Raw genomic sequence first — 25,227 nt, 5'->3', positions numbered from 1 at the left:
AGGGCCTAGGCGGAGTTCCACACCGTCACCGTAGGCAGCTGATCCGGAACTAGCTTCATCCAGGCGTCACTGGAGGTGCTATTGATATCCTTTTTATCCAGGAACACAAGCTGGATGCCAGTGATTGCTCTAAGTCTGGCAAACTGCTTTCAGGACATACCTTCTGGTCGCCTGCTATGGGCACAAGGGGAGGTACTTGCATTTCGGTCTCTCTTTCTATTCTCCCCTTGGTTACTGGTCATGGTATTATCTCCCCTTCTAGAGCTCAATGGATCATTACTTTGATTGGAGGGCGTAAGATTGGTCTTCTCAATCTTTATGCTCCCAACAACAGAGGGGAGCGGATCTCCTTTTGGAAGGAGTTACTCTCTTGGGCCCCCATTGCAGATTCTTGGATCATTGGTGGCGACTTCAACATGGTTGAGTTGCCTTCAAACAAAAAGGGAGGCAGACAGGGTGGAATTCATTCTTTGGAGAGGGCAGCCTGGGATGCCTTTCTCTTTCAGTTCAGTGGCAGAGACACTTGGTTGGATGATGCCTTTCATATTATGCCACAGTCACTCCTGTACTCTTGGTCGAACAAGAGAATACACATGCCCATTCATGCACGGATTGATAGATTTTATGTAGACGATTGAGCACTTGACAGAGGAGGATCTGTTATGCATTTCTACTGGGGTTTCCACCTCAGATCATTTTCCAGTGGTGTTGCATATTCTTGAGCCTCATCAGAGAGGACGCTCTGCCAGTGTCAGGATTCTGGATGCTTTTTATGCAGAGGAGAGCCTCACGGAGGATATTTTACAGATTTGGGTTTCTCACATACAGGGTGGAGCTGTCCATCCATCTCAGGTAGCTGTAGCCTTATTCGGAATTAGTGACTATTATCATACAGTCGTTGATTCTAGGAGACGTGAGATTCTCAGATGTGAGATTGGTATACGCCAGCAGTTAGCGTCCCTTCAAAGGGAAGAGCAAAAGAGGCCCAGAGATGCTTGGATTTAGGAGCGCCTTGCTGCAACAAGGGCTCATTTGCAGACATTGTTGGATCAGAGAGCAGAGTATGCCTTTCATGCATGGGAATCCTTTTGGATTCAAATGGGTGGCAGGATCAACAAACACTTTTTCTCTACTCATGGGCCCAGACATAGTAGAGATAGTGTTTCGCAGCTTGTTGACTCAGACGGGGTGTTACAGTCAGATCCTGATGCTGTCATGCGTGTAGCTTCAGATTTTTTTCCATCCCTTTTTACTGCAGATCCAGGCACACAGGCCATTGATGATGCCAGAGAGGTTATTTGGCAGTGTATCCCTGTATTGGTGAAGGATGAGATGTATGCTTCTCTGGATGCACCTTTCACCAATGCAGAATTCAAGACTGCATTACTTGCCCTTCACAAGGGCAAGTGCCCAGGTTCAGATGGACCCTCCTTTTTATTACTTTTTGGGAGCAGATTGGTGATCACATTACATCAGCCCTGCAGGGCGTGTGGGACTCTGGTGAGATGCCGGACTCACTTACAGATGGTCTCATTCATCTCATCCCAAATGGGGGGTAATAGGAATCTTGTGTCTCAATGGAGACCCATCACTCTTTTGGGCACTTTTTACAAGATTCTGGTGAAAGCCATCAGTCTGCGGCTACAAGTTTTTCTTCCAGATTTGATTCATGACACACAGACAGGGTTTGTGCATGGCAAAAGTATTTTTGATAATATTTTCTCATTTTGGGAGGCCTCAGAATGGGCCATGCAGAGCCGCCAGAGATTGGCCATTCTACTCTTGGACTTTCAGAAAGCTTACGACAGAGTAGATTGGGATTTTTTAGAGGGTACTCTATCTCGCTTTGGTTTTTCAAATGCATGGATTAGAGGAGTATCCTCTCTCTACAGATCAGCCCATAGCCAGTTGCTCATTGAGGGGGTAAGAGGGGACAGGTTTTAGATTTCCAGATCCGTCCGCCCGGGATGTCCTCTTGCCCCGTTTCTTTTTCTGTTTGTGGCGGAAGCTATGAGTATCTACATTAGATCTCAAGCTGATATTATGGGCTGAGGCTTCCTATCCGCCGGGAAGAAGAGCTCCTGGATAGTGAGTTGGCAGATGACACGGCTGGCTTTTTGGATGCCTCCCCCACGACACTCACTTCCTTCTGGACAGCCTTGGATTTGTTTTGCACGGCTGCAGGTGCACACATTAATTGGTATAAATCCAGTGGTTTTTGGATTTGCGAGGATGACACCCCGGATTAGGGTAATGATATTGGCTTCACTTGGGTACAGAGGGGCTTCTCCGTCAGATATTTGGGCTGCCAGGTTGGGGTGGGCATCTCTCCCTCACAACAGTTTGCTCCGGTGTTGGAAAGCATCAGAAGAAAGCTCCTTTTCTGGAGCTCAGCCAAACTTGACTTGGCCTCCAGGGTGGTGGTGGTTAACCATGTTCTTCTAGCCACAGCATGGTTTGTATGCTCTTGTTGGTGCCACTCTAGGGATTGTATCAATCAGCTTAAGAGGCCTGTATGAAACTTTTTATGGAGTGGTCTAGATGGCACAACTGATGTTACAGCCAGGGTGGCTTGGGAGACCTTGATTCTTCCTACAAGAGAAGGGAGTTTGAATATCATCGACCCAGATCTACAGTGCAGAGCTTTACTCTGCAAGTTCGTTGTGAGAGTGCTTATTCCAGGACAAGAGCCTTGGAAGGATTTTTTTATCAGATGCATACAGTCTCGCACGCCCACTTCAGGAGAGGATTGGACACACAGTACTAGATGGGTTTTCACCACAGCCCACCTCAGGTCTCCCTCTTCCCCTCTTATGGTTGCTATCCTGAAAGCATGGGCCAGCTTCAGGAGTACTCTTCGCAGGATTCCCCCATCCACCCATGAAGAGATTGAAAGGCAGCCTATCATGTGGAATGACACGATTTTGGATGAGCTTGGCAGACCACTTGGAGCTTCTCCTTACATGCAGTGGCCAAGATGGGAGAGGGGCCCTGCATCTACAGTGGGAGCATGGAAAGCCTTCAGGAAGCTTCCTGCAGACCAACAGGACCAGATGGTTCTTAATCTCAGAGGGAGTGCAAGGAGAGTCCAACAGATTGATGCAGCCTTGCCCTTGGATTGGGTGGACACAGATGACATGCCTATTACTTGCTCCACCTGGAAGGGGGCATTTTTCAGATTGGGAGTTCCTTTACAGGTGATTGCTTTTCTTGACCCACATGAGGATGCCTTAGTATTTGATGTTTCTTCGGAGGGCAGGCTGTCCAGATCCACTGACGATATCTTGTTGGAGGTACCGTTTCAGCCAGTCAGGATAGTGGGCTTCATGGAGCATGGCTCTCTTTCACAGTGGTACTTGGATCCTGACCCGCTTCTCCTCGCCCTTGGCTCATGGAGGCTGTGGCTCTATGGAGGTGTCCCAATTAAGTTTTTGTAGTGGGACCCTGGGGAATGGGAATGGATAGATGAAGTGCACCGAGAGAAGGGCATCCCCTTCTTTCATTACACGGTCAGTAATGCCAAGAAATTCCAGCTCAGCTCTAGGGGTTAGAAGCCTACTAGAGCTCCTCATTGGGAGAACTTTCAGATTTCTGCTGACTTGCAGAGAATTTTTTGGCAGAGGCTCTGGAAATCCCACCGGAATATAAAAATCACTCTCTTCTTTTGGCTTTTTATTCATGGTGGGATAGCAGTGAACCATTGGAGATCCAAGTTCGAGCTGACCCTTCTTGCCCTCGCTGCCTTTCTGCTTTGGAGACAATACAGCACTGCCTATGGGATTGCAGACAGGCGAGAATCATATGGAAGAGGATTACAAGACTTTTCAGCACTTTCGTTCGCCTACCTTTCTATATGACCTGGGGATCAGTGGCTTGGCTTACTCTTTCAGGGCCCCATGTATTTTTTGAGAGACTTGACTCCTCTTGGGCTCTTCACATCCGACGACACCTTGTGGAGTCGTGCTCTCTAGAGGATGTTCCGGCCAATCTTTTTAGGGCTGCTCAATCCTCGGTCGACTCTCCATGGGAGATCCTAGCTAGCATTGCAGCATGGCACATTTGGAGAGCTAGATGCATTGAGGCTTTGGAGGGTTCTTAGGTTCACCCTTCTAAGATCTTGGCCAGTACTTGGACAGATACGATACACACTCTAATGGCCATTTGGGTGACCATGCAAGGATCATCTCGAGCAGCCTCCTCCAGGAGAGTTACTTTTCTCAGAGATTGGAGAGAGTCTCCCTTCTTTGCTGAGACTTCTACAGGGTTGAGATGGCATTTTCAGCCTCAGCCTTGGTTTCTTTCTACCTCATTCCTCTAAGGTGTTTTTATTACATGGTTAGCATGGTGTATTTCCGCATAGAGCTTGCTCTAGCGGGTTTCTTTCTTACTTAATAGAAGTCTCTTTTTTGAAAATAAAAATAAAAATAAAAAGTTTCAACACTCCTGTCATTTGAAACCGTGCAGATGATTTAATTGATCCTTGTATCAACTAGAGTGGTGTAATCATGGGTGTGATATATACATACCTCTGCAACGATGATGCCAAACGAGAAAACATCAACACTCTTGTCATAATTTTCTCCACGAAAGACCTCTGGAGCCATGTAGTGATCTGCTCATTGGCATGAGAATAACTTTTTAATGAGGAAAAAAACCACATGAAACTTTAATAGAAAATCGATACTTGCTATAGAACTATCCTTAAGACAAATAGAAAGTGGGCATTGAAATGTTCTACTATGGTCCATATCACAACCAAACACAATCATCTCAACCCTCCGGACAGCCCACCCATAGGGTTTCTCAAAGTTCTTTCAAAGAAAATAACAAAAAACTTTAAGTGAAGGAGATCATAAGAACAACACGATTCACCCACATCTCTCTTTTCAGTCTAATGAGATACTTCCATAATAGGATGTATCCACTTCTTTTTTTTGCTTGAAATAGAATTCTATTAAGTATGAAAGAAACAGAATTCTAAGTATGAAAGAAACAGCTAAAAAAACAAACTCAAGGCATAGATACATCATATACAGAGCATGAAAAAACTAAGGTAAAATAACACTCCAAAAGTCAGGGCAAATGAAAAACTTGACAAGAACCTCCCCTTCAAAAGTCTAGACAAATGAAAAACCTGACAATTGAGGGGGGCCATATGGCTGAGGTGAGGGAGGAGGGCATTACAGATTGGGAAGGAGCAGCAGCTCACTGGCTGACTCCAATCCTTTTATAGGATATTCATCCGAGACTATGCTAGGATTGCTGTTCCGACGACAGACCACTTTAAGAGGAAGGGAAGTTACCTTAATATGAGATAAACCTCAAAAGAATAGTTTTGAGAAGTTAAAAGCCGTTGTAGCATTTGCTCCTGTCTTAAAGGTAGTGGATCCCAATGAACCATTCGTGGTCAAAACAGACGCTAGTGGTTTTGCTATTGGAGTGGTACGTTTACAAAAGGGTCGACCAATGGCTTTTGAAAGCAAAAAGTTAGACTGTGCCCAATGGAATTACTCAGCATATGAGAAGAAACTGTATGCTATATGAAGGAACATGGTGGAGAGAGGGAAAGAGAGGGTAGGCTACGAAGAGAGGAAGTGATACTCAAAAGGAGACATAATGAAATGGAAATGAAATGATGAGCAATGAACAAAAATGAGAGTACTCACATGTAGACCAAAGAGCTTGTACCTTGATACTTGATTGATTTGACACTAGACAAGTACAACTCTTATATAAGAGCACACACGCACATATGAACACCTATGCATATGGGATAGCTCCCAATGTGACACATGGCATCCATAGGACACACTAGGCTAGAACACATACTAGAATACACCAAACTGACTCAACTTGGCTTCATATTCTAACATCCCCCCATGAAGGCAAGGTGAGAGACTACTGGAATGGAACCAAGGACAAAACATGACAGTGAGAGAACTACTAAACTGTGCAATGTCTGAACTAGACATGGCTCTCATGCCAACTTAGAGGCTGAAGTCTGAGCATGGTTCAGAGGTCTGGACTGAGTACTCACATGGCTTTACGTCCCAAACATGACTCAGAGGCTCATGTCTCAGCATGGATGCATGAACAACTCAGAGGTCTAGAAGACCAATGCACCAACATACTGAAACTCATATGCCAGGCTTGATAACTGGACCCTATCAATGCCAATACATGGCTCCTACAATACATCCCCCTCTTGACTCCAGGGACTAACTAGGAACATGGAGTCAGACACCAAACATATAAGAGAAAATACATCATTTTAGGAGGACAATCCAAGGCAGAGGACCTTTATTGACGCTCCAAACATTCATTTTAGAGGGACTACTCAAGGCAGAGAACCTTTAACTCCATATAAAAAATATAAAAGATTTCATTCATTTTATGCATAGCAAGGGCAGAGAACCCATTATCTACCGCACAAGAGTGTGCACATCCTGATGCAAAGAGGTATGTCGGTGAAGAACCAGGCAAGAATGCCCTCGAATGATGTGTCGATGATGGCCAAAGGAGCAGCTACCAAGGGAGATCATGTCACGACTCTCAATGTGCCGGAAGGAGTTACAAAAGTCGAGTAACTTCACTTGATTGTACAATGTCCCTGAACAAACGTTACAAAATAGTGACAATTTTACAAAATTTCTTGGCAAGCCTCAAGAGTTTTACATAGAGGAGGCTGTAATACAACTGTAGGAATCAAAGAATCAGAAAAGCCCTAATTTTTGAAATTAGGGTTTCTGATATTTTCTCAGAAACATGCAGAACTGTAAGCCCTAGTGCATCAAAGGCTAAATATGCCAAAATCTCCAAAAAATACTGAAAATCTGGGCTAAAATTGCAAAAGTCGATTTTTAGGTCAAAAATCACAGTTTTGACAGTTTTTCACAGATTTCAGCACAAAATGAACCTGGAAACTTGCTGTGAGTATTGGATAAGCTTCTCCTCAGTAGGACGACCAGTTCTAAATCAGAAAACGTCCAAAAAAGATGGCTGGAACCCTAAAACTGGACGTGGTTTTGGCAATACCAACAGTGGTTTTGAGGATGGGAGCTGATTTTGAAGGGGCTTTTGCACCAGGATGAGGCGCCCTGCTGTAGTGACTGCAAATATGCAAGAAAATTTGGAGGTGATCAAAACCACCCAATCGAAAAGCTGTTTTCTTGTTTCAGCAAGCGATTCTCACAATGAAACTCATCCAAAAGCTCTCCAGAAGGCTGGACCAACAAAGAGAAGGTGCGGCAATCGCTGAAGAGACAGTTCGAGTACAAGATCAGAGTGATGGCGGGCTGGAACAGCATCGGACTTCAATGGAGAGGCTAAGGAAAGGGGAGGGCAGCTCTACCTTGGAGGGAGAGGGTAGCTTCCATTTGCGGGCCTCCCTCATCCTCTAGGTTGAGCTAGGTGAAAAGGTAGGAGAGTGGCTCTGATACCACATGAAGGAACATGGTGGAGAGAGGGAGAGAGAGAGAGAGGGTAGGCTACGGAGAGAGGAGGTGATACTCAAAAGGAGACATAATGAAATGAAATGACGAGCAATGAACAAAAATGAGAGTACTCACATGTAGACCAAAGAGCTTGTAGCTTGTTTTTTGATTGATTTGACACTAGACAAGTACAACTCTTATATAAGAGCATACACACACATATGAACACCTATGCATATGGGATAACTCCCAATGTGACACATGGCAGCCATAGGATACACTAGGCTTGAACTCATACTAGAACACACCAAACTGACTCAACAATCAGTAAGAGCTTAAAGGAAGAAAAGCTAGATGGGCTGAAATAATGCAAGAGTTTCATATCCAATTGACATATCCAATTGACATATAGGAAAGGGAAGTTCAATGTGGTAGCATACTCCCTAAGCCGAATTCCAATTGTTAATGAATTCAGTTTTACTCAATTCTAGAATGATTTCGTAGAGGTAGACACAGATGATATGCCACTCACTTCCTCCACTTGGGCAGGTACTTTTACGAGAGGCGGTGTTTTGCTTCAAGTTTTGGCCTTTCGAGATGCACAGGAGGATGCTTTAGTTTTTAGTGTCCCAGATGGTGGTAGATTGCTCAGGTCCACAGAGGACATCTTGCTTGAGTCTGCTTTTCAGCCTATCAAGGTTGTAGGTCTTTTGGTGCAGGGATCAGATTCAGAGTGGTTCCTAGACCCAGACCCCCGACTACTCTCCACCGGGTCTTGGAGGCTCTAGCTCTATGGGGGAGTTCCCATCAGGTATTTGCAGTGGGACACCGGAGAGTGGGAGTGGATTGATGCAGGGCATCGAGAGAAGAGCATCCCCTTCTTTCGTTACACGGTCAGTAATGCCAGGAGATTTCAGCTCAGTAGTAGAGGTTGGAGACCTTCCAGAGTTCCTCATTGGGAGACATTTGATATCATTGCGGATCTGCAGAGGTGCTTCTGGAGGAGACTCTGGAAATCCCACAGGAATAGAAAGATCACTATCTTCTTTTGGCTCTCCATCCATGGTGGGATTGCAGTGAACCTTTGGAGGTCCAGGTTCGGAGCCGACCCTACTTGCCCTACTTGCCTCTTTGCTTCAGAGACTATTCAGCATTGCTTATGGGATTGCAGACAGGCGAGGATGATTTGGATGGGGGTAGCCAGGATTTTCAGTCACTTTGCCCACTCCCCATTCTTTATGACATGGGGCTCAGTGGCTTGGCTTTCTCTTACAGGGCCTCAAGTATTCTATGAGAGATTTGACTCCTCTCGGGCCATTTCGGTTCGACGTCATTAGACTGAGTCCTGTTCGTTGAATGTGGTACCACACCTTCCTTTTACAGCTGTACATGCCTTTGTGGATACTTCTTGGGAGATTCTAGCGAGCATAGCATCCTCGCATATCTGGAGAGCCAGATGCACAAAGGCTTTGGAGGGTACTCAGGTTCATCCTTCGCACACATTGGCTAGTATCTGGACAGACACCGTACATACTTTGATGGCCGTATGGACGGGTATGCAGGGAGACTCCCGTGCAGCCTCAGCTAGGAGGGCTTCTTTCTTAAGGGAATGGAAGGATTCTCCTTTCTTCTCTAAGACTACTACAGGGTTGAGGTGGCACTTTCAGCCTCAGCCTTGGTTGTTTTCCACCTCACTCGGAGGGGGTTTTTTTATTTATCCTCATGATTTCATGATGTATTCTGCTTTGAGCTTGCTCTCGCGGGTTTTTTCTCTTACTTAATAGAAGTCTCTTTCTTGAAAAAAAAAAAAGAATGATTTCGTAGAGTCCTTAAAAGGAAAATGTGAGTTTGATTTTCACTTTTCTAAAATATGGAAAGCATTTTTTTTTTTTTCCAAAAAAAGACTTCTATTAAGTATTAAAGAAAACTGTTAGAGCAAGCTCCATACAGGATACACCATGCAATGCATGACAAGCTCAAAAGCCAAAAGGAAAGGATTGGGGCTGATAGTGCCATCTCAATCTTGTAGAACCCTCCGAGAAAAGGGGAGAACCCCTCCAAACTTGTAGGAATACAGCCCTCCTAGAAGAAAGCCTGTGGACCAGTGAGTGACAACCAAGCAACTGATCCCCAGGTCAGGAAGAAGGGTGCTCTATGAAAAATGCAAAGTATCCTAGCAACACCCTTCCAAATCGTCCTCGCCTGAGTGCACTCCAAAGGCAGTGCTGCACTGACTCAATCGCTGAGTGGCATCGAGGACATGTAGGGTCAGCCCCAAACCTAGATCTCCACAGGTTCACTGTAATCCCTCCATGAATAGTAAGCCAAATGAATAACGTGATTTTCCTATTCCTGAGGGATTTCCAAAGTGTCCTCCAAAAGTTTTTCTGCATCTCTGCAAAAATCTGAAAAGTATCCCAATGAGGAGCTCTAGAGGGCCTCCAACCTCTACAACTGAGCTGGAATCTCCTGGCATTTCTAACCGTGTGATGAAAGAAGGGGATGCTCTTCTCTTGGTGCCCTGCATCTATCCACTCCCATTCCCCTGGATCCCACTGCAAGGATCTAATAGGGAAATCTCCATACAACCAAAGCCTCCAAGATCCAAGAGCTAGGAGAACGGGGTCTAGATCAAAATACCACTATGAGTCTCTACCCATCTCCATGTATCCTACAATCCTGGCAGGCTGAAAAGGAGCCTCCAAGAGAATGTCCTCTGAAGATTTGTGGAGTCTGCCTCCTGCATGAACCTGAAAGACAAGGGTATCCTCATGTGCATCCCGCAAGGCTATAACCTGTAGAGGGATACATGTCCTCATAAAAGCCCCCAACCAGGTGGACTACGAGATAGGCAAATGGTCTGTATCCATCCACTCCACTCATATGGCTGCATCTATTTGCTGCATCCTGGCTGCACTTCCTGTGAGGTGACTAACTTAATGAACTCTTTGATCCTCTGGAAGCATCCTGAAAGCTTTCCAAGCACCCACCATTGATGCAGGGCCCAACTCCCATCTAGACCATTGCATGTAATGTGACATGCCCACTGATCTGCCATGCTCATCTAGTATGCAATCATTCCACATGATGGGCTGCTTGTCAATTTCTTCACGAGAGGAGGGTGGAACTCTCCGAAGAGTCCAATCTCCTCCCTGAGAAGGTGTGCATGTCTGTATACTGCGTAAAAAAAAATTCTTCCATGGCTCCTGACCAGGCATTAAACCTCTCACCACCATCTTGTAGAGCAAGGCTCTACACTGCAAGTGTGGATCAATAATATTCAGACCCCCTTCCTCAGTGGGTAGAATAACAGTCTCCCAAGCCACCCTGGCTATCACATCTGACGTGCCGTCTAATCCACTCCACAAAAGCTTGAGCTCTAATATAGAGGCTCATAGCTTCAGCCACAAATAAGAATAGAAAGGGGGCTAGAGGGCATCCCTGGCAGACTGATCTAGAAATCTGAAACCTGTCTCCCCTGACTCTACCAATGAGTACCTGGATATGGGCTGACCTATAAAGAGCAGAAACCCCTCCAATCCACAAATCTGAAAATCCAAAGCAAAGAAGGGTTCCCTCTAGAAAACCCCAATCTACCCTGTCATATGCTTTTTCAAAGTCCAGAAGTAGAATTGCCAGTCTATGGCCCTCATCCATAGCCCACTCAGAAGCCTCAATATGTTATAAAAAATGCTTTTGCCATGGACAAAGCCTGTCTGTGTGTCATGTATAAGATCTAGCAGGATGGGCTGCAATTGCAGGCTGATGGCTTTTGCCAAGATCTTATACAAAGTGCCCAGTAAGGTCATCGGTCTCCACTGAGACACTAAATTTCTGCAACCTCCTTTTGGGATAAGATGAATGAGACCCTCTGAGAGTGAGTCTGGCATCTCACTCGAGTCCCAAACATCCTGCAGGGCTAAGGTGATATAATCCCCAATTTGATCCCCAAAAATAATAAAAAAAGAGGGTGTAAGTCCATCTAACCCTGGACAAGTACCCTTATGAAGGGCAGTAAGAGAAGTCCTGAACGTGAAGTGTGCATCAAGTGAGGCTCTCATACCTCGATCCACCAACATAGGAATATGCTGCCAAACAACCTGTCTAGCATCATCTATGGCTTGTGAATCAGGATCTACAGTCAGAAGGGAGGCATTGTAATCTGAAGCAATCTGCATGACGGCATCTGGATGTGTCTAAAGTACCCCGTCTTAGTCAACAAGCTGCGAAACACTCTCTCTATTGTGTCTAGGGCCACAAGTAGAGAAGAATTGCTTGTTGACTCTACCTCCGATCTGCGTCCAGAAAGACTCTTTGGCGTGAAAGGCATACTCTGCTCTCTAATCTAAAAGTGTCTGCTGATGAGCTCTTGGTGCAGCAAGGCGCTCCTGAATCCAAGCATCTATAGGCTGTTTCTACTCTTCTCTCTGGAGAGCTGCCAGCTGCTGGCAACAATCTCTCGCCTGCGAATCTCATCTCTTTTGATACCAGCAACAGAATGATAAAAGCTGCTAATGTCAGGGAGGGCTGTAGCCACATCTGATGAGGACGACTGCCCACCCTGCAGGTGAGAAATCCAAATCCGTAGCACTGCCTCTGTGAGGTCCTCCTCTGCATAGAAGGCATCTGGAATCTTGATACTGGCAGAGCGGCCTCTCGCTCGAGGCTCTGAAACCACCAAAACAATCGAAAAATGATCTGAAGTGGACACCCCAGTGCTGATGCATACTGTCCCATCTCTGTGCAGTGCCCAATCATCCACATAAAATCTGTCAATCCGTGCATGGATAGGCATCCGTACTCTCCTATTCCACCAAGAAAACAGAAGAGATTGTGGCTGAGTGTGAAAAGCATCATCATACCAAACATCTCTGCCACTGAACTGAAAAAGGAAGGCATCCCATGCTACTCTCTCAAGGGAGTGAATACCACCTTCCCTACCCCCTCTTTTGTCTGAAGGCATCTCAACCATGTTGAAATCGCTCCCAATAATCCAAGAGTCTGCAATATGGGACCAATAGAGCAACTCCTTCCAAAGGAGGACACGATCCCCTCTCAAGTTGGGTGCATAAAGGTTAATGACCAAGGGGAGCATGGAAGAAGAAATAGAAATGCAAATGCCTCCCCTCGTGCCCAAGGTAGGTGACCAAAAAGTACGGCCAGAAAGAAGCTTACCTGACTTGGCACAATCTCTACCATCCAGCTTATGCTCTTGGATTTTATATAAGGATATCAATGGGGCCAGCTGAACACCTGGATGGAGTTGGTTACGAATCAATTGCCTAGGGTGGCGATGAAGTATACCACCGAGCCCTGAACGTTCCAACTAACGACCCTCATCGACAGGAGGAGGAGACTGGGTAAAAGGTCCTACCCGATCTGATGGTTGAGAAAATTCTGTCCTGTGAAAGAGTCCTCCTGTCAGGGAAATCAACTGGTGAAAGAAACCCCACTCCAGCAGAGGGAGAAGCCCTGTCCAATGGAATCCCAACAACCGGCTCCCCCAAGGTAGAGGGTACAAACTCCTTTGTCTCAAACTCTGCCAAATCTGCCAATACTGCAAAGGAGTTCCTGTAAGAGGGAACTGGGATAGGAGTGCGAAGAGTCCCTGCACTCAAGGGAGTAGGCAAAATAACCCCCTTACCTCTATCAAGAGGTGAAGTGTGACTAACCGAGGGAGGGGGCTGCTCATGGAGACTGAGAGGCTCATCAGGAACATCAGTGATAGGCCCTAAAGAAATGGGTTGCCCCTCCCGATGAGCAAGTGGAGGGACTGGGGCAACCACATCTACGCCTGAAACAATTACAGGAATATCTCCTGCCTATAATTGAGAATGGTCCAAGGTGCCTCGTAGAGGTGGCGGAGTGTCAGCAACCCTCACAAGCACCCAACGGGGGATGACAGGAGCAAGACGTACTCATCGTTCTATGCGCGCTGAAGAAGAGGGTCCAAGTCTAGGGGTTGGTCCTGAAGGTCCTGGGTGAGAAGGGGGGCCTCTGCTAGCATGTGTAGAAGAAGTAGGACAAGAAGCCAGAATAAACCGTTTGGGTCTTTCTTCTTCCTTGGGCAATCTCTGGCGAAGTGCCCAAAGGTCTTGCCAATCCTACACTGATCCTGTCTCCTAGCAACCTCGACTCTCTGTTGAAAAAAGGAACCATCTGGTCGCTGAAGCATAATGTGATCATCTGTAATATCAGGGTCAGAGACGATGACCCTGACTCGTGGCACCCCATCCCATCTGACAACCTCTGCCGCTGAGGAGGGCATGCCAGGGAGGGAGGGGGATCTCTGTGACCAACCCAAAAGTGGCTCCTATGGACGGTAAGAGTCGATGGTAAACCTGAGGAAGGCTCGGGACCTGCTATCTTTCTCTACCGGATCGAAACCCAAAGTGAAGGGTGCCAAAAAGATCCTCCTAGAGCTCAATGCCAAAGAACTAGCCCTAAGTACTTTTCTTTTTTTTCCAGAAAAGAGACTTCTATTAAGTATTAAAGAAAACCGTTAGAGCAAGCTCTATATGGGAATACGGGATACACCATGCAATGCATGAAAAGCTCAAGAGCCAAAAAGAAAGGATTGGGGCTGATAGTGCCATCTCAATCCGGTAGCAACCTCCGAGAAAAAGGGAGAACCCCTCCAAACTCCAAGAAATACAATCCTCCTAGAAGAGGCTGCCCGTGAAGGGCCCTCCATGCTAGCCCATATGGCTATCAAAGTGGGAACCGTGTCACTCCAAATACCCGTGAACACCTATGATGGGTGTATCTAGGTGTCATCCAAGGCCTCTATGCATCTGGCTCTCCAAATGTGCCAAGAGGAAATGCTAGCCAAAATCTCCCAAGAGGTGTCCACTGAAACATGTGAAGCTCTGAAAGGAATATGTGGTACATCCTGAAGAGAGCAGGGCTCTATCACCTGTCGGCGGATCGAGAGTGCCCAAGAAGAAGGTTCACCCTCATAAAACACCTGGGGCCCAGTAAGGGATAACCATGCAACCGAGCCCCAAGTCATGAAGAAAGGGGAACTATGAAAAATGTTGAGTATCCGAGCAACTCCTTTCCAAACAGTCCTCGCTTGTTGATTGCAGTCCCAAAGGCAATGTCGCACTGACTCCTCTGCAGAATGACGGCGAAGGCAAGTGGGATTAGCCCCAAATCGTGATCTCCACAGGTTCACTGCAATCCCTCCTTGAATAGAAAGCTGCAAGTCTGGGTCAATGATACTAAGGGCCCCTTCCCATGTAGGGAGAATAATGGTCTCCCAGGCCACCCTTGTTGCAACATCTGCCGTGCCATCAAGTCCACTTCATAAAAAATTTCTAACTGGTCTAATGAGCTGAGTGATGCAATCGGCACCAGCAAGAACACACAAACCAGGCGGTGGCCAAGAGAACCTAGTTCACTACCACAACTCTAGAGGCAAGGTCGAATATGGCTGAGCTCCAAAAAAGGAGCTTTTTCCTTATATTTTCTAGTACTGGGGCAAACTGCTGTGTTGGAGAGATGACCTGGCATCCCAAATATCTGACAGGAACACCCCTCTAAATCCAGGAAAAGCCAATGTTAACTCCCCAGCCTGGAGTGTCCTCATCACTGATCCAAAAGCCAAAGGATTTATGCCAGTTAATGTGTGCCCCTGCAGCTGAGCAAAAAATATCCAAGGCTGTCCGAAAAGAATCAAGTGACTGCGAAGAGGCCTCAATAAAAGTAGCAGTTCATCAGCCAACTCACAGTCAAGAAGCTCCTGCTCCTGTTTCAAGGGCAATCTCAACCCATAAAGCTCAGCTGAGATCTAAGGAAGATACTCATAGCTTCTGCCACAAAAAGAAAGAGGAAAGGGGCTAAAGGGCACCCCTGGCAAACTGATCTGGAAATCTAAAACCTATCACCCCTTACCCCTCCAATCAAAACCTGGCTGTGGGCTGATCTGTAAAGGGAGGCCACCCCTCTAATCCATGCATTTGAAAATCCAAATCGTAGAAGAGTGCCCTCAAGAAAACCCCAATTTACTTTGTCATAGGCTTTCTCAAAGTCCAGGAGTAGAACTGCTCTGCCCGCTCTGCATAGCCCACTCTGTGGATTCCCAAAAGGAAAAGATATTATCAAATATGCTCCTGCCATGCACAAAGCCGGTCTAAGTATCATGGATGAGGTCTGGAAGAAGGGGCTGCAATCGGATGCTGATCGCCTTGGCAAGGATTTTGTATAGAGTGCCCAAAAGAGTGATGGGTCTCCAATGGGATACAAAATTCCTATTGCCACCTTTCACGATAGGGTGTATGAGTCCCTCGGTCAGTGAGTCAGGCATCTCACCCGAGTCCCAAATGTCCTGCAGGGCTGAAGTAATATGATCACCTATCATATCCCAAAAGGCTGTTAAAAAAGGAGTAAGGCCATCGGAACCAAGGCATTTGCCCTTATGAAGGGCGGAGAGAGCGGTCTTGAACTCTGTGTTGGTAAAGCGTGCATCAAGTGACCATATCATCTCTGGTGTGACCAACACAGGTAAACTCTGCCAAATTTCATCTCTAGCCACATCTCTGGGCTGTGTGTCAGGATCTGCAGAAAGAAGGGAGGCATAGAAAGCTATCACTAAGTGCATGACGGTATCCGGATGAGACTGCAAAATGCCGTCAAAAACAATAAGCTGCCTGACACTCTCTCTACTATGTATGGGACCAAGTGTAGAGAAAAAGTGTTTATTGACTCTCCCTCCTATCTGTATCCAAAAGGACTCCCATGCATGGAAGGCATACTCTGCTTTCTGATCAAGCAATGTCTGCAAGTGAGCCCTTGCCGCAGCAAGGCACTCCTGTATCCAAGCATCTGATAGTCGTCTCTGCTCCTCCCTCTGCAAGGCTGCCAACTGCCAGCGGATACCAATCTCCTCCTTGAGTACCTCACCTCGCCTGATACTGGCAAGTGCTGTGGCCACATGTGAAGGACGGCCCCCCCCCTGCATGTGAGAAACCCAGATCTCCAAGATTGCCTCTATGAGAGTCTCATCCGTGTATAAGGCATCGGGGATCCTAATACTGTGAGACCGTCCTCTCAGATGGGGCCCTGAGATGGACAAAACTGCCGAAAAATGATCGGAAGTGGACACACCAGGTGCAATGCAAACTGTCCCCCCTCTATCAAGAGCCCAGTCATCCACATAGAATCTATCAATCCGAGCATGGATAGGCATCTGCACCCTATGGTTCGACCATGAAAACAAAAGTCACTGAGACTGAATATGAAATGCATCCAGAGCGGAAAAGGAGTTCCGTTGAGCCAATCCTAGGGAGGGGGTACGAAGGATTCCTACCAAAGCAGGAAGAGAATGTAAGACCCCCTTCCCTCTATCCACAGAAGGAGGCACCTGTACTGGGTCCTGATCAAGAAGTGCTGCGGGCGAGGTACCAACAACCTGGGCTGCTGAGGAAGGTACAGCCTGATCCTGGGGTGGAGTGGAACAAGGCTCCTGAACACTAGTCTCCTCATGAGGCTCCAAGGGGGTAGCCTCCGAAGCAGTGGAGGTGTGAAACACAATCCATTTGGTTCCTCAGGGTATATGCAGTGGTCTAGGTGGAACAGAGTCCCTTCTTCTTTGTATTCTTGGAAGATTTTTAAGGATCTTCTTGAAGAACACAACTTCAATTGACTTGTCACCTCAAAGGGAATGGTATGAGGATCGTTCAATCCCTCTAGAGTGGACCTCTAAGGATGGGTGAAGCATATACCTATCAAGTGGATGGGTGCTTTCTCAAGCACATGCATCTCTGAGTCATAGCTCTCTTGTGGGACAAAGATTACGATAATTTTGTCTTCAATGTGCTGTCTACAGGAAGAATGGTCAGGTCTTCAGTTTTTAATGCACACCTGGCTTATTTTGCTTCTGGCTGGTACGTAGACCCTCATCCAGAGGATGTAATTTTTTGTAGTTGGAGGCTTGTCTTTTTTGGGGTGTCTAGGCCAATGGGAGTGGATTGTAGCAGACAACCATGCAAAGGGTCTTCCTTTCTTTGATTCACAGTAAGTAATGCCAGAAATTTTCAGATTATTGCAAGAGATTGGAGACCTTCTAGATCTCACCAAGGGAGAGAGTTCAAATCACCTTGGAGATTCAAAGATTTTTTTGGAGGAGGCTCTAGAACTCCCCCAAGATGATATGCGGACTGGCTTTGTGCATGGCAGAAGCATCTTTGATAATATCTTCTAATTCGAAGGCTTCAAATTGGGCCATCCACATTGGTCAGAGGTTGGCCATTCTACTCCTGGGATTTTTACTTCTTGTATCAAATCTCCCTCCTCCCCTCTCATGCATTCCACTTCAAGTTATTGCAGTTCGAGATGCATAGGAGGATGCCTTAATTTTTTATGTGCTTTCGCGAGGCAAGCTATCTAGATCTTTAGATCATATCTTGCTAGAGAAAGCATTTCAGCCGGCCAGGGTTGTAGACTATGTGGAGATTGGTTCAGACTTTCTGTGGTACCTGGATCCTGACCTTCTTCTCATCTCCCTGGGATCTTGGAGATTATGGTTTTATGGAGATCATCTCACAACCTTAGACCCTAGGACTCTAGATCCCATTACATCAATTTGTCCTTCATTCCCCCCCACAAATTGATGACCTCAACCCTAGCAGTAATCCATGGGAAACTTCATGGCTTGCCCACCTCTAGTGGCAACACACATGATCCACGACTTGGTACTCACTCTAGTTGCATCAGCAGTAGACTCATTTGGGCATCCTCATCCCAACATGATCTCACTCTGACTTTGGTTTGTTGGTTTACGATTGGGAGATAGACAATGACTATGCATGGGAATACCCTTAGGTCCAACAAGGTAACACATAAGACTAACAATCATCTTGCTCTTGCAAGTTTTATCCATACTTAATAGAAGTCTGTTTTTGCAAAAAAATGAAAAAAGCCACCTTAGGTAGGTTCCGCTACGAAAGAAGGGGATGCTCTTCTCTCGGTGCCCTTCTCTCGGTGCCCTTCATCAATCCACTCCCACTCCCCTGGGTCCCACTACAAGAACCTAATGGGAGAACCACCATATAACCATAGTCTCCAAGACCCAAGTGCCAGGAGAAAAGGATCAGGATCTAGATACCACTTAGAGTCCTTACCCCACTCCATGTAACTTGCAATCCTAACAAGTAGAAGGCAATCTCCAAAAGAATATCGTCTGAAGATCTAAGAAGTCTGCCTCCCGACTAAACATCAAAGACAAGGGTCTCCTCAAGTGCATCCTTGATACTTGATTGATTTGACACTAGAAAAGTACAGCTCTTATATAAGAGTATACACACACATATGAACACCTATGCATATGAGATAACTCCCAATGTGACACGTGGCTTCCATAGTACACACTAGACTAGAACTCACACTAGAACACACCAAACTAACTCAACTTGTCTTCATATTCCTAACCATTATCTATCACTTTAGATAGATCATGTAAAACAATAGATAAAGCTCGTCGGTCAGGTCCAGTAGATGTAGCGTGAAGCTTCTCGAACTTGGCTTTGATCTCCGTGGCGGAAGAAGTGAGGTCAAAGTGATGGAGCAATCTGTTGTCCAACCTCACACGAATACTGGCAAGTGCTTTCTCCTTGGATAATGTGACTTCTCCAGGAAGACGAGGCTCCATGGTATCAACCTTGAAGTAGCTAATTAAGCAGACTGAAAAGAATAACCAGCTTGCAATAGCTCATGCAATCGGAAAGGCAATGAGCAGGAACAATGGCACGTAGGCAGCTGTAAATGGTTTTGAGGGCCAAAGGGCAGCTGCAAATGATGCAGCAGAGAGAGAAAAGGTAGCAGAGAATGCAAGTTATGGCAGAGTCATGAGGTTTGGGCGTAGATTCAGCAGCAGTAGACGGCATCAGATGGCGCAGCAATTGAGGCCAGAGCAGTTGCTGTACGGGCAGCAGAACAGGCCCTGTTCTGCTGAGGTTTGGTATGGCGCAGCAGGAGCAGGCAGCAGTCCCGAGGCAGTACGGCCTATCGTATAGGCTAATGGTGCTGCTTTTGGCGAGGCATTTGGAGCTGAAGAGGTAGTTGATGGCGAGGCATTCCGGATCATCTCCTCCAAAAGCTCCAAACAATGGTGAGGCTAAGGATTGGAAGGGAGCTCTAACTTCGAGGAGAGGGGAGCTTCCATTTGCAGGCTTCTCTCATCCTCTAGGTAGAGTGAGAAGAAGGGGAAAGTGGAAACAACGCTCTGATACCATATGAAGGCACATGGTGGAGAAGGGAGAGAGAAGTGTAGGCTAGGGGGAGAGAGAGTGATACTCAAAGAGAGACATAATGAACTGGAAATGAAATGACACATAATGAACTGGAAATGAAATGACTAAGCAATGACAAACATTTTGTTCATTGCTTAGTCATTTCATTTCCATTTCATTATGTCTCTCTATGAGTATCACTATCTCTCTCCGTAGCCTACCCTCTCAGGGAAGACGATGTTCCTCATATTTCATATTTTACATTTTGTATCTAGGCAATTTTGGTACTCTATTTCATTTCATTTTGTATCTAGGATTTTTGTAGCCATTTTTGGCATCTTAGCGGTATTACGATGAGGCCACCTAGTTGGCGCATCGTTGATGATGTATTTTCCTTTCGGATGATTTTGTGTCCCATAGGCCATGTATGGCCTTCCGTGGACCTTTAATAAAATTTCTTTCTTTCTTTCTTTCTCTCTTCTTCTCCACCATGTGGCTTCATGTGTGGTATTAGAGCCTCCCTTCCTACCTTCCCTTTCTTCTTGCTCTACCTAGAGGATGAGAGAAGCTCGCAAATGGAAGCTACCCTCTCCTCCAAGGTAGAGCTCCCTTCTCTTAGCCTCACCATCAACTACCCTTTCAGCTCGGAATGCCTCGCCATCAGCAGCTCTATTAGCCCACCATCAGCAGCCCCAATAGCCCATATCCAGGCCCGTACCAGCCTGCAAACAGCCGTACAGCCAGCCATACAGGCCGTATGGATTGTACGGATTGGTGAGCCATACCATCTGCCCTCTGATCTGCCCGTACTTCCCTCGGGACTGCCGCCAACAGTAGCTGCTCCAGCCTCGATTGTTGCGCCATTTGCAGCTTCCCCTTTCCCTCCATTGACATCCCATTTGCAGCTGCTTATCGCCTTGAAATGCGCATCATTGCTGCTGCTCATTGCCTCTCCAATTGCGCATGAGCTAATAAGCTGAGCTGCCCTCACTTTGCCCCCGATTCGCAGGTGCCCCTGATTTGCTGGTGCCCACGATTTGCTGCTCCATCTGCCAAGCCCAAGGGCTTGGATATGAGTGCCCTGGCCTCCAATCTGCTAGATCACCTAGGCCAACAGTGAAGGACATGAACCTCCAAGGAGGCACCGAGCAACCCCCACTTGTTTCCATAGAGAGACAATGTTTGGTGTGGGGTATGCAACGGCAACAACCCCTCCAATGAGTGCCCGCACCTAAGGGCAAGGCCAGCACTCTATTGCGCACATTGCCATAGGTGGGGAAACCATGATACCTCCCAATGTTGATTTCTGAGGTCCCTTCCCCAACCCATGTATCAAATGAGACCCACATTAGCCTTAACGGCCCCACCTAACCCCCTGATCACACAGGGTGGTCCCATGGCTAGTTCTAGCCAGTACAAAACTCAACCAGGTCTATTACCACCACCCATATTGGGTCCGCAGCCCCCGCGCTTCACTACCTCAAATCGATTTGATGAAATACCACTTTCGTCAGTTTTGCAGATCTGCCCGTGTGAGGCAAAAGCTGTGTGTATTGCTTTTATATTTATGGTGTGTGGTTCCATGTCCCTAATTAGTCCCTGGAGCAAAGAGGGGGATATACTATGTGGGAGCCATGTATTGGCTTTGATAGGTCTAGTTATCACGCCTGGCATTAGTTTTCTAGACCTCTGAGTTGGTCATGCATCCATGCTGAGAAATGAGTCTCTGAGTTAGCATGGGAGCCATGTCTAGTTCAAACATTGCACAGAGTAGTAGATACCGTCATTGTCATGTTCTGCCCTTGGTTTCATTCCAGTATTCTCTCACCTTGCCTTCATGGGGGGGTGTTAGAACATGAAGCCAAGTTGAGTCACTTTGATGTGCTCTGGTGAGATCTAGTGTGAGTTCTAGTCTAGTGTGTCCTATGGATGCCACGTGTCACATTGGGAGTTGTCCCATATAAATTGGTGTTCATATGTGTGTGTGCTCTATATAAGAGCTGTACTTGTCTAGTGTCAAATCGATCAAGTATCAAGGTACAAGCTCTTTGGTCTACATGTGAGTACTTTCATTTTGTTCATTGCTTAGTCACTTCATTATGTCTCTCTTTGAGTATCACTATCTCTCTCCCTAGCCTATCCTCTCTCTCTCTTCTTCTGCACCATGTGGCTTCACTTGGATCCCCTCGAGGGAGAGCCACTGGGTGGGGCTGCACAACTACTTAAAGAATATGGATATCAGCCTTTAGGATCATGTCATTATCCCATATAAATTGGTGTTCATGTGTGTGTGTGCTCTATATAAGAGCTGTACTTGTCTAGTGCCAAATCGATCAAGTATCAAGGTACAAGCTCTTTGGTCTACATGTGAGTACTTTCATTTTGTTCATTGCTTAGTCGCTTCATTTCCATTTCATTATGTCTCTCTTTGAGTATCACTATCTCTCTCCCTAGCCTATCCTCTCTCTCTCTTCTTCTGCACCATGTGGCTTCACTTGGATCCCCTCGAGGGAGGGCCACTGGGTGGGGCTGCACGACTACTTAAAGAATATGGATAGCCTTTAGGATCATGGCCAACACGCATCAAATGCAGCGGAACTTTACATGGGGATGGTGGCCTGGCTCACAAAAGGGAGGCATGCCTTCTCTATTGATCCAGTCTCGCTAGCTCATAGGATTCATGGCTAGCAGGTCTCGCAGATTGAGACATTTGATCCATCACCTCCTTCCCGTGCATGCCCAACGTTTTCGCCAGAGGATAGTGTCTGGAGATGGTGTCCAGCGTCATGGCTTGGAACACCTAGGTCGCCCGGTGTAGTCATGTGATGGAGGGCCAAGTACGTCCCCTTGACGGCTACCCTAGCCGCCATTTGGTAGGACATCATATTCACTCTGTGCACCATTTGAGAGCGCAGTACTCCAGGCGCTGGAACGCTTGTAGAAAGGCGGAAGCATTTCTGCAATGCTTGTCCTGGAGGCATCCTTTATACCCTTTCCACGAGTGGTATTCATAGACCGCCACCCTCGCTGTTAGCCCCTGTTCCAGAGACTCCCTAGGCAGTAAGTTGGGTTCTTTGGAAACAGGCTGGTCTCTTACAGACAGCTAGTTTCTTTTTCTCATTGTACTTGTCATCATTAGCTCCTTTTGGAAGCTAACTTTGTATGGGTTCTTGAGAATTAATAGAAGGTTCCTTTCTTTGGAAAGGACAGCACGACACAATAGAGAATATCAAAAATCAGCAGACAGTAGTAGACTATAGACTGACATTACCGTTGTCCAGACACCTGCAATATCAACATCAATTGCAGCCTCGGTATCAACTATAGCCTCAGCTATCAGTTGCATCGATTGTAGCATCAATGTCAACTGTAGCAACAACATCAGCATCAATGTGCCCCTCCAGTCACGGCTCTGCTACCACAGTACCCCCTTTTGCCCCACAGTATTCTACCTTCTTGTCGCCTCTCCCCTCAGCTAGTCCCCCTTTCCACCTCAGCCCCCCATTAGATGTCTCTCTCTCCATCCCAACCCTTTCGCATTTCCATTCCCATGCCCTTATCTCATATACCTCTTACCTAGTCCCCTTTCATGGCCTCCCTACCCATTGTAGCCTCTCTCTAGGGCTACTTGAACCCCCCTCTAGGCTCTCTTCCATGCCCTTCACAACGAGTGTCGTGTCCAAGTGGCAATAGCCCTGAGTGACGGACCAGCAGTGGAGGGCAGGATAGCTACCATGCAAGAGACCACTAGATGGGAGGATGTTGCTAAATAGAAGCCTGTGTAAAGGCCATTGTTTTAGCCACCATTCTTGAACAACAGGTTGATAGCTAGCAAGACTCTCAACATCAGACTCGAGGGGATATCACGTGCCTTCACCACTACCACCAATGTTTTGTGACATTCACCCTAGGGGTCCAAGAGCATGGCATTGAGGGCACTTGGTGCATTGGTTGTGAACCCACCCACGATCAACCTATTTTCATTTGTTTCAAAGATACATGTGCCTGTTTTGCAGCATTGCGTAAGCATAAAATGCTATGTGACCATCCCTAGATTCACATGGATGCGGACCTCACACCTCTAAAGGTAGAGAAGAGTTATATACTCCTACAGTAGCAGGACATGGCCTGCAAGGAGGTGAAATGGATAGTGTTTTGAGAATGGGCGTCTCTTGCTAGGCCCCTTAAGGACATTTGGCAGACCCTCGATATAGGGGGACGGGAACTATGAGACTTATAGTAGTGAGATCCTGAGCTACATTATTTGGAACTGTAATGGTATCTTATCGTCAGATCCAGGGGATTTCTTCGGGTCATAAACATGAAGAGATATAGTTTTCTACAGAGAACTTAGAGCACCCCTTGTCCTAATTTTGTAGTTACACATGGGAGTCATCATCCTATGATGAGACTCGAGAAATAAGTGGATTTGTGGATTACAAGGAGCAACGGTACTTCGTAGGTCAAGAGGCGCAACACTGGAATGCATATGTCTAGGCGCAACACAAATGCTAGATTCTTTGGATTCAGATTTTACGCATATCCCAATAATACTGTTCATTGCAATGCGTTGTTTTTCCCCCGAGACCTCATATTCTTCTAGAGATATTCGTGACGAGGCTGAGACCTCACCATATACAACACTACATCCGGATATCATGGATTTCTTGAGGCATAGGAAAATCCTTCTTGTGGGGGACTTCAATGCAAGGGTGGCTATGTGACAGATGCCACTTCTTGATTTGAAGATCAACTAAGAATATTGGCTTGATCTTGGCAAAGCTTTTTAACAAAGCAGTTTGTACAGGTTTTCCCTATGTCTTAAGCCTTAACACCAATGTCCTGATCCACAAGGTGGGGGATCCCATGAGCTTGAAAAGCGATAGGATCATCATAACTGAGCATGTCACGTCCAAGATCTATGCCCTAGTGTTGAATACACAAGTTAGCCAGTTTGCAGAGCACCAGGGACTCAAAGTTTGCTGGATAAGTAGGCTTCCATGCCGATCATCCGATCCTAGATCAAATGCTCACACTCCAAGGTATCATGAAGGAGGCCAAAGCATGAAGGCATAGGGTTTATTGCAGCTTTCTAGATTTCCGAAAGGCTTTTGACACAGTGCCGAGGACCCATCTCAATAGATTCCTACAAGATTTGGGATACGGTTATGAGATTATCTAAGCAATCACGGCATTTTATGAGAGAGTTTCATGCAAGGTTCGGATGGCTCACACCTTTTGCGAGATACATGATCTGAAGGTCGATTTTAGTAAAATGAAGGTTATGATCTTTAACACATCTAGGGTAGTCAAGCATAGAAATTCGACAAGTTGCCAGTAGAGATCATTGCACATTATACATACCTGGGAGTGCTTTTCCCAACGTGATCTTCACAATGAGACCTGTGATGTACGCTTGCCTAAGCAAGGGGTACCATACTTGCCAACAGTGCTTTCACTCTCATTTTCAGAATCCATGGACTGAGTCTCTCCTCTTTAGTCCATCCACTCTATTACTAGCACGAATGATCTGCAGTAAGCCGTTAGTCCCATACCAGATCATC

General features: G+C 46.4%; 1 protein-coding gene across 3 annotated transcripts in view; it reads right to left on the bottom strand.

Annotated features, from left to right (window-relative positions):
* Positions 1–25,227, bottom strand: part of LOC147900077 (serine/threonine-protein kinase VIK-like) — a 295,183-nt gene that overhangs the window by 46,836 nt on the left and 223,120 nt on the right. For all 3 annotated transcript variants that reach the window (XM_087377415.1, XM_087377414.1, XM_087377416.1), the window contains one exon: positions 4,527–4,612. In XM_087377415.1, the coding sequence (XP_087233541.1) occupies positions 4,527–4,612 (86 nt within the window). The remainder of the gene's footprint in view (positions 1–4,526; positions 4,613–25,227) is intronic.

Source organism: Dipteris shenzhenensis, chromosome 7 (assembly GCF_047967505.1).
Source record: "Dipteris shenzhenensis isolate YYH24624 ecotype China chromosome 7, Dip_SZ_1.0, whole genome shotgun sequence".
In the NCBI taxonomy this organism is placed as follows: domain Eukaryota; kingdom Viridiplantae; phylum Streptophyta; class Polypodiopsida; order Gleicheniales; family Dipteridaceae; genus Dipteris; species Dipteris shenzhenensis.
Note: the sequence above shows the minus strand (reverse complement) of the source record. Positions and strands in the feature narration are given on the sequence as shown.